This window comes from Ahaetulla prasina, chromosome 7, assembly GCF_028640845.1.
Source record: "Ahaetulla prasina isolate Xishuangbanna chromosome 7, ASM2864084v1, whole genome shotgun sequence".
Taxonomy (NCBI): Eukaryota; Metazoa; Chordata; class Lepidosauria; order Squamata; family Colubridae; genus Ahaetulla; species Ahaetulla prasina.
In genome coordinates, this window is record NC_080545.1 from 54,526,169 (window position 1) to 54,541,663 (window position 15,495).

A 15,495-nucleotide genomic window follows, 5' to 3' on the forward strand; every position below is an offset into this window, starting at 1 on the left:
GAGCATTGGAAAAAAAAATAGTCATGTACACATAAAATTATTTATTAATGAAAGATACTGTAGGAATGAAATCAATTGGTAAAAAATTTAGAATAATGATCAATCTTATGTGTGATATTGTGTAATTTTATTTTTTAAAAATACTTTTTGGTTCATATAGTGCAGTGCAGCAAGCTAAATCTATCACTTATGCATTTTTTTTTGAAAACACATATTATGTTAGCGCAAATTTATGATAGAATAAAAAATGTGAAAAGCAAAACAAAAATAAGTTTAAATAATTGTTTAGATCTAATGGCAGAAAAAATAACAGTCTATAGTAACAAAATGTAATATACTTTGAATAAAAGCTCAGCTTGCTAAAATAATACTATTGTTACCTTGTTTTAATATATAATGAATATTATCACTATCTTAAATATTAATATTATGTAAATGCAAACAGTTTAGACTGCAAGGTAATCAGTATTTAACATCTATAAATAATAATGTTACTAATATACCAATATTATTATAAATTGACCAAACTACCAAATGCATAAGATCATCTTATTGTAAACATAATGGAAAAAAATACAGACACTGGAAACTTAAGGTACATTAAAACTATACTTTAGGTAGTCCATGATTTATGACTGTAATGGAGGGTTACAATTGTAAGTTGTGGCAGTCATAAAGTGGATCATCAACATGATCAATCTGATGTTACAAACATTTTTGCAGTGTTCATTAAGTGAATGTAGCAGTCAAAGTGAACACTTGGTTGACAAGTGAACCTATTGCTCACTACGGGGTGGTTTTGCTGAAAACCAAAAGAAAACACCAGTCTTCAGCAAAAACATTATAAATTGTAGTCTTGTGACTGTGGAATGCTGCAAACGGCCATAAATGTGGGTTGCCAAGTGCCCAAAATTTGGTCATGTGACTGTGGTGAGGCAGCTGTTGTAACTTCACAGTGGGGTCATAGATACCTCTTGGGGGGGGGGTCTGTTGTAATTTCAAACCATCATTAAGCGATTGGTAGTAAGTCAAGAACTAGTATATCTATATGTATCTATTTGTCTGTATGCCTCTGTATGTGTACAGTCCCAGACATGACAGCAGGCCATGACCTTGGTTCAGCCATTCTCCCTCAGCCCAATCCACCTCACAGGGTTGTCATTGTGATGAAAATAAAAGGAAAAAGGAGTATTCTGTATGTTCGCCACCTTGAATTATTTATAAAAAATAAAGGCAGGATAAAAATAAATAAATAAATAAATATTCAACGGTAATCAGAATAGTAAAACCCTTTTTTGAACAATTTTAAATAAATAAGATTCTGATGTTCAGCAAGACGACTTTGTGTAAATCTCCAAAACCGATCCTATTTACATTATATTAATTCTTACAAGTAGTTTTGTTTTCCTTCTAGATTTTCTGATTGTTTATAAGATAAAAAAGTGCAATCCTATGCATATTGGCTAGGAATGAGGGCTGTTTATTTCAGTGAATCTTTCACCTAGGTAAGTAAGCTAGCTTTGCATTTTACTGTTTTAGCCAAATCTCAAGAGCAATAAAACATATTTTCAAATTTGCAAATTAACTGAATTGCTAAGAGATGAAATCAAGAGTGAAAGAAATCAAAATATTGTTGTTCTATATAACGTTCATATAGAACAAGTAAATTAATCAAATGACTGAGGGCAATCTAAGCTATATATAATATTTAGAACGTTTTGATAATTTATTTAAAACCTTTAGAGTTGCACTCAGTTCATTTAAAAATAAACTGGTATATCCATAAACTAAATGCATACTTTGAAAGGGTGTCAAATGTTGCCAATTTAAAATATTTTAGTATTTTAATTTAGTTCAAAAAGATCATCAATTCAAAATAGTAAGATAAATAAATAAAAAATGAAATAAAGGAGGAAATTTAAACATGGTGCTGAAAATGAATATGATCAGCAACCATTGTGGTTTAACTTACCCTGATGTGCTTTTCATGAGATGGAGAGAGATGGATGGAAAAGAAAAGCACATAAATATTAATGAATATATGTCAATTCATAAAATAAATCATATGATAGAGTAAGAAAATTAAAAAGCAGCATAGCAAATAGGATTAAAATGATTAAAACTCATCTTTCGCTCCTGAAACAGAATGCAAGCAGTAATTATTTAAAAACAATATATCTCCTTGATAAATAAATACAAATCATCCCAAATTAATTCTGAATTGAAGACACCAAAGTAGAAAAGAGAAAAATAGTTACAACAGACAAAGCCTCAGGTCACAATTAAGCATTGACTTTCCAACAGTTAAGATTTGCAACAGTTCCTGAACTATTATTTTGAATATTCATCTTTCAACTTGTCATTGATAAAAAATGTTTTGCTTGTACTGTACTTTGCTCCAAACATAAGAATATTTATTGTTTTTCTTATATATTTATTGCTTTACAGTGAGAAGCAAATCTGTATATAACTTAGAGGGAGGAAGGAAATAGCATTTTGGCAAAATAATAGATATTCCTGGACTTCTCGAAACATCTAAAAAATTTCCTAGCAGATATTTTATGAACCAGCTATCATGGGCACATTTTGCAACTCCAACTGAGATTTGTAATCACTGCTAGGGATAGATTTGGATAACTTGTGCATTGCACTAGTCCAAAATCAGCCACAGACTAGTGATTCTGGGAAAAGTGGTACTTGCACTGTTAGTAAAAACCACATGTGACTCCAGAAAAACAAAGATGCAAAAAGACGGGTCTGCCCTGAATTTTGTGTGTCTGTGTTTTTGTGTGTGTGTGTGTGTGTGTGTGTGTGTGTGAGTGCGAGAGAGACAGTTATTCTGTTGTGCAGGGCAGGAAAAAAAGTAGGGTGAATTCTTGAATCCTTATAGTTGCTGATTTTTGTTTTTGTTTTTTACCAAGAAGATGCTGTTGGAACAATACCCGCTTCTTTACTATCAAATTTATCACAAATTGCACCACAGATGAATACACCTTTATTAACTCAATATCCAAACTGCATTGTCTTTTTGCCTTATTATCTTTTAGCTGATCAGAGTGATATACGTATTCACTCAGTGTCATTGATTTGTTTTAATAGCCAGCAAGATTCAGCAGAACCTCATTAGGACAAATTTGATTTGTCCTAATTATACTTACTCCAATTTAGTTACAAATATTTATTGTTTGGTATTTTCTTTTTTGTTATAATCAAAATAAAATAGTTTAATTTGCTGTCTCATGTTTTCTTTCTCTTATCAAACGGGTTAGGGTTCTTGATCAGTGGTTAACAGTATCAATGCTATGATTCACAGAGATACTGCACCAATCAATTATATCCACAGCAGACAAAAGCACTTTGGACATGAAATATTAGTTCTAGTGGCTGACAAAAAGAGAAAACAAGCTTTTTATTTTTATTTTATTTGTAAACAGTTGCATGCACATTTATTTGCTTGCTTGCTTACTGCCGAAATCACATAGCTAAAAAAAACTTGGATGGGGGTTACTGAAGGAAAGCTGTTTCTTTTTCTTTTTTACAAGTTCCTAGAGATTGACTGGAGTGACAGTATTGACTGACTGTTTTCAATATTACAAGACAAGTAACACTGAAGATGATCAACAGAATAGAATAGAATAGAATAGAATAGAATAGAATAGAATAGAATTTATTGGCCAAGTGTGATTGGACACACAAGGAATTTGTTTTGGTGCATATGCTCTCAGTGTACATAAAAGAAAAAGAAAAAAAAACCTTCATCAAAGGTACAACATTTACAACACAAATGATGGTCATAGGTTACAATTTAACCCTAAAAAGTTACAGTTATACAGTCATAAGTGGAAAGAGATTGGTGATTTCAAACTGTCAAAGGTCAATTTCAAACTGCTGAGAAGGGAATTGGAGGCAGAAAAATAAAAAGGTCATGTAAAAGTGCCCTTTGGCTTGAGGCAACAATAAAAAAAAATCCTTTTCCACTCTTATTAGGGTTCTAATTTCTCTTGAACCCTTTGAAGTCCCCTGAACCACTTTGGCTTGAATTCTTTCTTTCTTTCTCATTTTTAAAAACCAGCTATGTAAACCTAAGCCACATAATTAATGTTTCATCCATTTTGCTTCTCAGTGAGTGGACTTTTTTAAAAGGTATGTAGGAGGCAACAAGAAAAGGTGCTGCATATAAACATAGATTCTATGGAATGGCATAGTTTAGAAATACCTTTTTTTTTTGGTCTATGCCAACATTTCAAATGATAAACTAACAGATTTCTCTGTCTGGTTGGGTAATGGAAATGGGAGGTTGGACAAGAAATGCTGCAATGCTGTTTTCATGCTTTTTAGCAGTTCCTAAATATTACAGTATGATACTTGAAGAAGACTCTGATCTGAACACATCTTAATTGGCCGGGAGGGGGGGTAGTTGGAGAGAGGTTAGGCAAGATGAATATAGCAAGTATTTCAAAATTTACCCATACATTTAGAATAGAATAGAATAGAATAGAATAGAATAGAATAGAATAGAATAGAATAGAATAGAATAACAGAGTTGGAAGGGACCTTGGAGGCATTCTAGTTCAGGGATCTCCAACTTTTGTCCCTTTAAGACTTGTGGACTTCAATTCCCAGAGTTGGAATTCTGGGAGTTGAAGTCCACAAGTCTTAAAGGGACCAAGGTTGGAGACCCCTGTTCTAGTCCAACCCCTTGCTTAGGCAGGAAACCCTACACCACTTCAAACAAATGGTTATTCAACATCATCTTAAAAATTTCCAGTGTTGGAGCATTCACAACTTCTGGAGACAAGTTGTTTCACTGATTAATTGTTCTAACTGTCAGGAAATTTCTCCTTAGTTCTAAATTGCTTCTCTCCTTGATTAGTTTCCACCCATTGCTTCTTGTCCTACCCTCATGTGCTTTGGAGAATAGCTTGATTCCCTCTTCTTTGTGGCAGCCCCTGAGATATTAGAACACTGCTATCATGTCTCCCCTAGTCCTTCTTTTCATTAAGCTAGACATACCCAGTTCCTGCAACCGTTCTTCATATGTTTAGCCTCCAGTCCCCTAATCATCTTTGTTGCTCTTCTCTGCATTCTTTCTAGAGTCTCAACATCTTTTTTACATTGGCAACCAAAACTGGATGCAATATTCCAAGTGTGGCCTTACCAAAGCATTATAAAGTGGTATTAACCTGTGACCTTGATTCTAACCCTCTGTTTATGCAGCCTAGAATGTGTTGGCTTTTTTGGCAGCTGCTGCACACTGCTGGCTCATATTTAAATGGTTGTCTGCTAGGACTCCAAGATCCCTCTCACAGTTACTACTATTGAGCAAGGTACCACATTTACTATAAATTTAGCTTTTCTAAATACCTATATGGTATTTAGAAAAGCTAAATTTGATTTTTTTTAAAAAATCTATACTTAACCTGCCCCAAAGGGCTTATTAGGTTTACCTAGCTGTACCAAGATAAGTATCCCTTGCTCCTTTTTGCTGTATGAAGGGCTAAGGCTGTGGGGGCTCAAAATAGTCAAGATGGCGGCATGCCATCATGATTGAAGCCCTGCCTGTTTCTACATTTCTGTAAAGTCAGTGTGAAGAGCTGGGCTTCCCTCGTACAGTCTTGCCTACCATACTGGCCTTCTGACTCTCCCACTTGCAGATGCACCCAGCACTGATGTATACAATGCTCTACTGAGTGAGTTATGTGTTCAGAAGAGAACAGTATTAACCAAAATGATCCTAATGATCATTATACAATTAGGACACAAATAATATTTCACATTCTAATCAACTTTAACAAACACTGATTATTAAAAATAATTAAAGAGATAGTAAAAGTGTAATTATTCTTCTGGGTTGAACAAAAATAAACTCTACTGGCACTGCAAATGGATTATTGCAGCAATAAGAATGAGGGAATATTTAAATTGCTCATTATTATATGTAGCTTAATGCAATTGCTTAAGTTTGCTTTTAATTACTAAGCTTATTAAAAGCTATATTTTATTTATGACAACAGTAAAATTGTTATTTTAGTTAAAGATGAATAGGGCAACCCTGTGTAATTAAAACTTAACTAAAGTTTAAAAGGAACTCTGACACAATAATAGATGATCCAATTTACTGAAACTACTGAAAAGGCCTTTGCACACAAATTGCTCTCTGTGTCTGCACAAAGATGCTACAGAAGTTAGCTTGGAATTTTCCTGCATTTAACCTTCCTCCTAGACTTAGACAATATGCTGGCCTGGGTCCTTCAACCCAACCCCATTTTGGGAAGAGGTATAGTCCTGGCATTACCTTTGATATAAAGTGATTTGGAAGGGGTAAGAGCACCACTTCATTCATAAAATTATGGTTTGAGGCTATGAAACTGTATAGTTTTTAAAACTCCATGATTTTCACATTTTTCTCTAAATTTATTACAGAAAAAATTAAATAGGCAAAGGAGAGCTACCGTATATAACTTCCTCTCTTTATCTGGGAAGAATTTCATGCCTATATGTTACTCAAATTAAATCAAATCAAAGTATATGTATTTCAGGTAATTACATTTTTTTCCCTATTTAACCATGTCTCCTTTCCCCCTTTTTACAGCCTATTCTTTGAAGTGCCCACATATTTACATACAGATACTTCAACTAAGAACTGTTCTATATACAAATCTAAACCTAAGGTTACACTCACCAAGTTATTATTAGCTATATTCATCAAGAATATAGTAAGATATCTACTGTAAATATAGATATAGATAGATTCGCATAGTCACGCACACACAGAAAGTACAAGTGACATATTTCATGTTGTATTTTTGCTAAAAATAGCTTATTTTTTCTAATTATACCAGTGAAGTATATTCTATCACCAAAATTAATTAGCAATCAAATGAGTGTTAAGATTTTAATTTCCTTGTGAGGTATTATCTTCCTCCTTTTATATGAGTAATTGACGGGAATTAAGGGACAAAGAAGGCTATAATTATTTCTACTGTATTCTAATTATTTCTCCCAAGATTCAAGAATTGGATCCTCATAGAAATTGCTCTGATAAACTAATAATGTCTTTCTTTGCAAATTCCATGTGAACTTAATAGAATAGATAGTCCCTAAAGCTAATATCACATAATATATTTGTCTGTAAAGATGCCCCAAAGTTTTCTTTTTCATGATGACCAGATTAGTATTGTTATATAGCATTCTAAACTATAGTGCAAGTTTTAAGAAGGAAAACAGAAAAAAAATATGATACATATTTCTGAAAGGGAGCTTTTCCACTTCTTCTCCCATGGCTATTTTAAGTCAGTTGAGCTGTTTCTGGAAACAGATATAGCACTTTTTAAAAAGTGCTAAGATGATGTTACCAAAAAAGAAAAAGAAAAAAAGCCTGACAGGATTAGCTGAAGGGAGCAATCCAGCAAGTGAGCTCCATTTTCAAAAGATGTTCAAGGAGTTTAGTGTTCAGCAAATCCAGTTTTGACCTTGTGAATGGCAATGCGCAGAAATAGTTATTGGAAAGGCCATGGAGAACGTGCACACAATATGGGCTTCTGGATTTTGCAGTTGTTATTAGCCTAGTCACAATATCAACAGTCATTATCATGCCCTCTGATGCATTTTTTTTAGTCAGTACGCCACACTAAGCTTAATGAGGCAGAGATTTGGAATCAGTGAAATGATGGGCACAAGAAAGAACAATTGTATAAACTATGCTCTGTTTTGTTGCATTACAACTAAATTCATGTGATATCATGGTGTGCCATGTTTGGATAAAATACACAAGTACAGTAGAACCTCTGGTCACAACCATAATTCGTTCCATAACTTTGGTCCCAAACTGATTTGGTTGTGACCCAAACCTAATTTTGGAAATTAGGCGCTTATAAAAAAAATGGCATGGAAGGGGAAATTGGCTGCGAAAAAAATTGTGAATTTTTTGGTTGGAACCCGATTTGGTTGTGGTCAGAAGCGTTCGTGAACAGAGGTTCTACTGTACTATAGATTAGTAATTTTCTTTTGACATATCAGAAGGCAATTGTTATGAACAGAGATTGGTATTTACATTAATAAAGAAAACAGGAGCTATTGTTTTTCTTGCAGTGGAAAATTGTCTCTATGGTATTTGTTCTACAGGTGGTCCTCAATTAATGACCATTTGTTCAGTTCAGTGACTAGTCAAAGGTACAATGGTTCTGAAAGGGGCAGTTTATGGCCAATCCTCAAAGTTATGGCTGTTGCAGTGTTTTAGAACAGCACACTATTCAGGCCTTATTTCTCTTCACTTACTGCACATTTATCTTGTAAAAGGAGTTGGATGAAATATGTGAAAATTGAGGTATTATTTTCATTTAAGTTTTCCTGTAGCCTGAAATCCATGAGATTACCAAAATATGAATACTGTAAGGATAGCAGTTTACTTGGCATGAACATAAAATATATGTATAGTATTCATTAAAAAAAATAAATCAAGGCAACATTTATAGTTATGGATACTGTACATCAACGATAGTAAATCCAATAGGAGATTAAATGATTCAAGTTACAGCTATAATTAATATTTCTATTTGATATATATTACTGAATCAATATTCATTCAGAGAGCATAATCATCCAGATCAAATGGATAGTTAGCAGAAACATAAGAATGCATTTTTTTATATTAGGTGATAATAAGGTTTTATATTTCTGCACTTTTATTCAGAAGAGTGCAGATGAGTGGTATTTGATGGCATGGCTAAGGATAATGGTACTTCAAATTTCATCAGCCCCAGTAGCCAGCATGATTAAGAATAAGAATATGAGAATGAGTCCAATATGAGACATAGTCATAACTCGATCCATATGCATGTAATCTGATTGAAATGTTAGAATAATTTGAATTGAATTCTAATATGAGCAAGAGACAATTAACTAGCAGCAAATTATTCCTGGAGTAGGTCTTAAATACAAAATCCATAGTATCCAGACACCCAAAACTTCTTGTGTGTCAGACCTTTTTTTTGGCAGCAGAATATATTTAGCCACTAAAATTAAGAGAAACAAATTATGGGGAGTTATTTCTATTCACCACCTTGGTTGATTTTATAAAATAGAAAGATATTTTAAATGTTTCAGAATAAGCAAATAGTGTGAAGCTGCTGTGTGCATATTCGTGTATCTATGAAGATATAGGATGGACAAACCCTCAGATTATAAAACAAACATTTTTAATAATAATAAAAATACCAAATATAGTCTAAACATCTGGCTGATTGTGCAGTGAAACACAACAACAATAACAAGCTTCTGTCATACAACACCCCAAACTTAGCAATTACTGATAACACAAAAAATCTAAATAGTGTATGTTGCAATACCGTGAGACACCAGAATAGAAGAGAAAGAATTGGGGGAGGGGATCACAAAATGTAAATACCTGCAAATAGAAGTAGAACGACTGTGGCAAAAGAAAGCAAAGATATCAACAGTAATAAGGGCGTTGGGTGCAACTCCAAAACATCTGGAACCACTGGAACACCATTGGCATTGACAAAATGACCATCAGTCAATTGCAAAGGCAGCTTTACTTGGAACATGCTACAACAACATTTTTAACATCATCAAACAACAATATCTATCTTGGCAGGGACTTGATAGGTGGATAAAAGTGCCATATCCAATATCAACATCTAGTTGACTGTGTGACACACCATAATAATTTAGGAGCATAGGAAGGTGAAAATTCAGTAAAAAAAAAAACCCTAAACAAGATTTTTTAGAAAAAAGGCATTTCCTGCCTTTCAGGTTTTTATTTAACCTGACCAGTCTTTCCTTGTTCCCTTCATTAAGTCATGATTATTCTGCCTAGCAATGAGCAGTATGCAGAACTTTCTTGGAGCCTTCTAGTACATTCATATGGTAATTACAAGTTTTACACTGCATACGTTTTTGGTCTTTCAGAACTAATGAATCAATGCAATTAGCAGCAAAGAACACAGAAATATTTCCTAATACTTTATCATGATAAATACATTTTGCAAATCATGTACCGGTAATTTCCCTACTGGGAAGTCAACTGTCTTCAGAATTACAACTGAGATGATAAACTGTAATAAGGATGCCTTTGGATTTGCTTTGTTAATAAACATGAAACTTTCATTCCTTTTGCCTCCACAAATCTGTTAAACTTGGATGTTTTTAATTTAGGTATATAATTAGAACGAGTCATGGAAAACAACTTACATAGTGATATACAATATTAGAATTCTAAACCACTGAAAATACACATATTTTGAATGTAAACATGTTTATGAAAACTGTTCTGTAATTTGTGCTGTTAGTACCAACAAAGTTGGGCTTATTTAATGAAAAAATATAGTAAATCACCATGACTAAACTTTGATGCTAGGGTCAATGTAGTGGTAAATTGCTTTAGAAACACCTTCCCCCCCCCCCCACAAACATAACTTATTCATTCATAACCCAGATTTAGCTCAGAGTATTTACATAAAGAAAGCTCCAAATAGGTTGAAGTTGTTATATGCTTGAAGGGTGCCACCGATATCTAGAGATTTCAAGCATCTTTTCCACAAAGATTTCTTGTCAAAGCTATGACTATAACTGATCATAATCTCATTTACACGCCTTTTCCACATGGAATTGTCTGTTGAAAACTGATAACAGCAAAAGTAATTCAGAAGTGGATAGCGGATAATGAAATACAATTTCTACTAGACTATTAAGGAAAATATATCAACAACTGCTATTATATTTTGAAAAAAAATTAAATGCTCATTATTGTATCTAAAATATGTTTCTGCCAGCAGAAAATAAATGAAAACTATCAGGCAGAGAAAGTGAAGTATAGAAAGCAAGACCAAAGTCTTCCGAAAAATATTCTTTAAATTATCACAACGTTATTATTAACAAATATCAAAATGCATCTAACTATTACGCACATAGGTTGTATAAAAATATTTAGTGATGGTATTTTTTTTGCATGGAGTGACAGTAGAAACAAAAAAAGACCTTACAAGATTTATACCTTCCAACCTTATAAAGAAACAACAGCAGAAAAAAATAAAATAAAATTTAGAAGTTACATTTATGATGCATAACAGGGAACTTACATTATTAAATGTAATAAATTGTTTATCTAATACTTCTATATTATTTTTAGAAGAAAATGTTTCTGGTGGAAATATATTTATTAACTGTATTGTTAATAAATAAATATAACTAAGGAAAAATGCATCTCTTCTCATTTTGGAGTGCTAATTTAAGTGGCTTTTCTGACAGCATGAAATAATTTTGTTTGATATTACCAATAATCTTTTCTATATAGTCACAAATCAATTATGCATTGTGATAATCAAATAATCTTTTATCTGAGAATGCTACATCATAATGTAGAATACTCAAGCTAAGCAATGAACAGTGTATTACCAAAATACGTTTCCCCACACAAGATACAAATAAACATTGCCAAATGCTGGAAAGATTTCCGGTAAAGCAAGCATCAAAAATTAAAAAAAAAAATCAACAGAAATTAAGTTATGAAGATAAGTATTTCCACAGTTTTTCTCCAAAGATATCTTTTGTGATTTTGTAACACATTTGTTTTCTTTAGGGAACATGATAGGTATCAAAAAATAATATCACTTTATCATAACCTTTATACACAACAAATGAATTAGGATTTCAAAGAAATGCAATGGGAAGCAGTGAGTTCAATAACTCATGGACCAAGTTGCCACATAAGAGTGGCAGGTTGAATTGAAAATAAATACTACTACCAGTAGAAAATATCTGCATTTTAAAATAGGCTACCAATAGGCAAATCTAAAGAATCCTCTTGCTATGTTTCTTTAATGGAATCTATATAGAAAAGTAGAAATTAACTTTCATTGTGTTTGGCTTTTTAAAAATGCAGTCAGAATAAGTACTAATACATTGATTTTTCTTCAACAAGTAAATGTACTTGGTGTTTTATTCAAAGTTCATGCCAACCTACTTTTTCTTTAGTCTTCGGTCTTTTTCTGCCTGGGTTCCAAGTTTGCTTAACCCCAGAGATTCTTGTGCTGCAGCTTCAGTTTCCATATAGCCTCCTATGTTTAAAAGAGCAAAGAAATTTTCTCTTTTTTAATATTTTTTTTAATAATGTTCCATTAGCTTACCAGAAGTGTTTCTGATTTGTTTTCTGAGACACACATACCAGTATACCGATAAAAATGGGATAGTAACCTGAAATCTATGAAAAATAAAACTTAAGAATGTAGATTCCACTAATAACTTTTTAACGTGGCCAGCTAAAAGTGATTTCCCCCCTCCTTGTTTTCTTGTAAGGAGCAAGGCTCAAATATTTTCTCCTTAGTCAGGCTTTTTCATCTCCTAATTTGATTTTCTAAAAGGACAAGAAGCCTTTTCAAGCCAAAAATTTTTTATTTTATTATTTAGATTTTGAGCTATTCTTGGCAGAAGGAATATTAAAATAACATGGTTTATGCTGAAATTCACCAAAATTAGCTTCTTTTTAAGGGATTCCTCTGTATGACAACTTAGATCTGTAACTTTGTTGAGATTTTATTCTGGTTCATTTTAGAATAAGGCACTAACGACGCCACTAGATAGGAGAAAGAAAAGCTTGGTTGTATCTTTTATATTTGGCTCATTCAGATTTTACAAATAAACCATAAAAAAATCAGCTTTTAAGAAGCAGGAATGCAAAGGTGACTTTCCCAAGCAATAAAAACTGTTGACATAAGTACATGCTAGTTAATTTTTTTGTAGATTGCCTTTAGTAGAGATCAAATGTTAGTTTAATGATGGCATTATCATTATATTTAGCTGTACCAGCCGTTAGGCATATACATTTAAGAATTCTATTTGTTGTGTTATACTTTATCAGTGTATTATTTTAAATTTAAAGCAATTCTCCAATCTAGCATTTACAGACTTTAGTATTGTTACTTTCCAATCGGAAAACATGATGTTGTTTGTATCTATTTTGAACAGCTTAATACATTATTTGAAATGCTGGAAATATATTAGAGAAGATCAATGTGTATTAAAAATGAAATAATCCAAGACAAGACAGTAAAACTTTTCTCAAAAATATCTGAGATACTGCAAAAAAGAGATAAATATAATGAATGAAAAGATCAATGGTTCAAATGTAGGAGAAATATAGAGAAATATGGAGAATAGTGAAGAGAACTGGTTTAAACCAGATTTAATTACTTCCTTTTTAATCAGTTTTTTGGGGGGGAGATCTATTTTTTCCTGCATCTCCTTAAATATTTTTGTATGCACTATATAATGTTGTGTACTTCAAAAGGGAACGTGATGGCTAAGCATATATGTACAATGTTAAAGGCACTTAAAGCAAAGATCATTTTATCAATAATTTGGTCCTTTATCTATCTTCTTTTTCTCCAAAATTCCAGTTCTTTCTTCCTGCCAGCTAATCAGCCTGTTCTTGCTTCCTTTTTTCTTCCCACCCCTTGTGAAAAACTCTTTGTTCATGAAATTGCTTAGGTAAAATATTACTTAAAAAACAAAAAACAAAAAAAACAAAGCAATTTTTGATTGTCTTGCTACTCACTGAGGAAAAACGGTGGGGCGTATTGATCCTGCTACTACTAATCCACAGGGGCATAAAGAGGCCTGGCAGCTGTAATGAAGGGATAGAGCTGGAGAGCAAACCAGGGCAAATCAGATTGTTTAGTTAACCTGCCACCCTGTCATGTGACCCAGACAGACAAGGTGTACTTGGAGATGATAAAGTCAGTTTGGAAAACTCATGGGGAGTGAAAAAGCTAAGCAATTTCTAAAAAACGGAGTTTTTCACAATGGGCGAGGAACAGACTTTGAGAGATTATTACTACTATATTACAGAAAGAAGACCAAAGGAAGTAAGAAGCTCAAAATGCCTCTAAAGATTCTGGATGGCAGAGATTAAGAGTAGCTGTACAGAGAGCTATATGCTTAATTTTCTCAATAGATAGGGGAATCTTCAACCTCCTAATGCTAGAGCAAGTAGCAGATCTTTTTCTGTTGACTTTACTTCCTACCATAATCTTTATAGCAAAAGCTATAAGAAGGAACTGAGAAAAAGACATCTCTTTTGCATGTTTGCTTATGTTAAAATGCTGTTTTCAGGATTAGTCTGAAATGGCTGAAAGAAAAAAAACCAATGTTTTTTATTTGAATTATGAATAAAGCAATTAAAAAAATCAGAAGGAAGTTTTGTGCTCTGGGCTCTGTCTGATTGATCTTGAGAATCCATCCCCCTAAAGTCTCATGGCTGTTATGAATCAAGTATACAGGCTAACATCCTTTCCATAGGAGCTGCCCAGGTAGATGCATCATATAAATAGACAAGAATATAAAAAGTTACATGAACAGGGACTACAGATATTAGAAAATAAATCATAATTTTACATCGCTCCATATAGATACTGTTGTTAAATGATAAATACATTCATCTCTGCTCTCAGTGTTTATTTAATGGCACTATAGAACATTATATTTATTATTTTACAAATGAGAATGCATTCTAACTAATTTATTCTTTGATTTTCCTCTGCAACTGTTTTTAGGTTCTGAATAAATAATTGATACTGGGGCCATTAAATTGTACTGTATTATACTCCACTGTACTATGACTAATAAAACTATATATTCATGTGAGATGGACAGCTATACAAACATAATAAATAAGGCTTTATGCTAGAGTTATGCAAATTCTTCAGGAAAGCTATAAAGTAGCTTATTCTTTTTCCACGTTGTTTTTAATCTAAGAAAGATGACAAATTTGACAAAGGGAAAATCTTGCCAAATAAGTGATGGGTGAAATCTATTTTCTATCATAATTCTTTATAAGCTAGAGTCATAGAAGGATAGCTATGATTATGTGCAGTTGGTAGCCTTGTCTCATGTCACACTTGTCATATATTTTTCGGTAATTGCCACCCGTTCAATCAACTGTCGAACAACCAAGTAACACCGTACCACCCATACAAAACCTCCAATCATCCAATGAACAACCACTCAATGCTCAACCAACCTTCCTTCAATCACCTGTTGTTCATAACCCTCAATCAACTATCAATCAAAACTAGATATGCACGCCCCTTACCTCTTCTACCCCAAACTGGGTGGGAAGTGGCTGGGAAGTGGCTCACCAGGCTAATGCAGCCTGTTATTAACACACAGCTGTCTGCAATTACAATTACTGCAGGCTCGAGTCCCACCAGGCCCAAGGTTGACTCAGCCTTCCATCCTTTATAAGGTAGGTAAAATGAGGACCCAGATTGTTGGGGGGGCAATAAGTTGACTTTGTATGTAAATATACAAATAGGATGAGACTATTGCCTTACACAACGTAAGCCGCCCTGAGTCTCCGGAGAAGGGCGGGATATAAATTCAAAAAACAAAACAAACAAACAAAAAAACACTGCAGGTCTCAAATGTAAATTAATAAATGCAAGAAGTATTGTAAACAAATTATCTGAATTTATCCTA

General features: G+C 33.1%; 1 protein-coding gene across 1 annotated transcript in view; it reads right to left on the reverse strand.

Annotated features, from left to right (window-relative positions):
* PPFIA2 (PTPRF interacting protein alpha 2) overlaps window positions 1–15,495 on the reverse strand; it is a 216,266-nt gene that overhangs the window by 17,417 nt on the left and 183,354 nt on the right. Inside the window, exons 21-22 of the mRNA XM_058189560.1 lie at window positions 11,984–12,077; window positions 1,973–1,981 (exon numbers count right to left, since the gene is read on the reverse strand). Coding sequence (XP_058045543.1) covers window positions 1,973–1,981; window positions 11,984–12,077 — 103 coding nt within the window. The remainder of the gene's footprint in view (window positions 1–1,972; window positions 1,982–11,983; window positions 12,078–15,495) is intronic.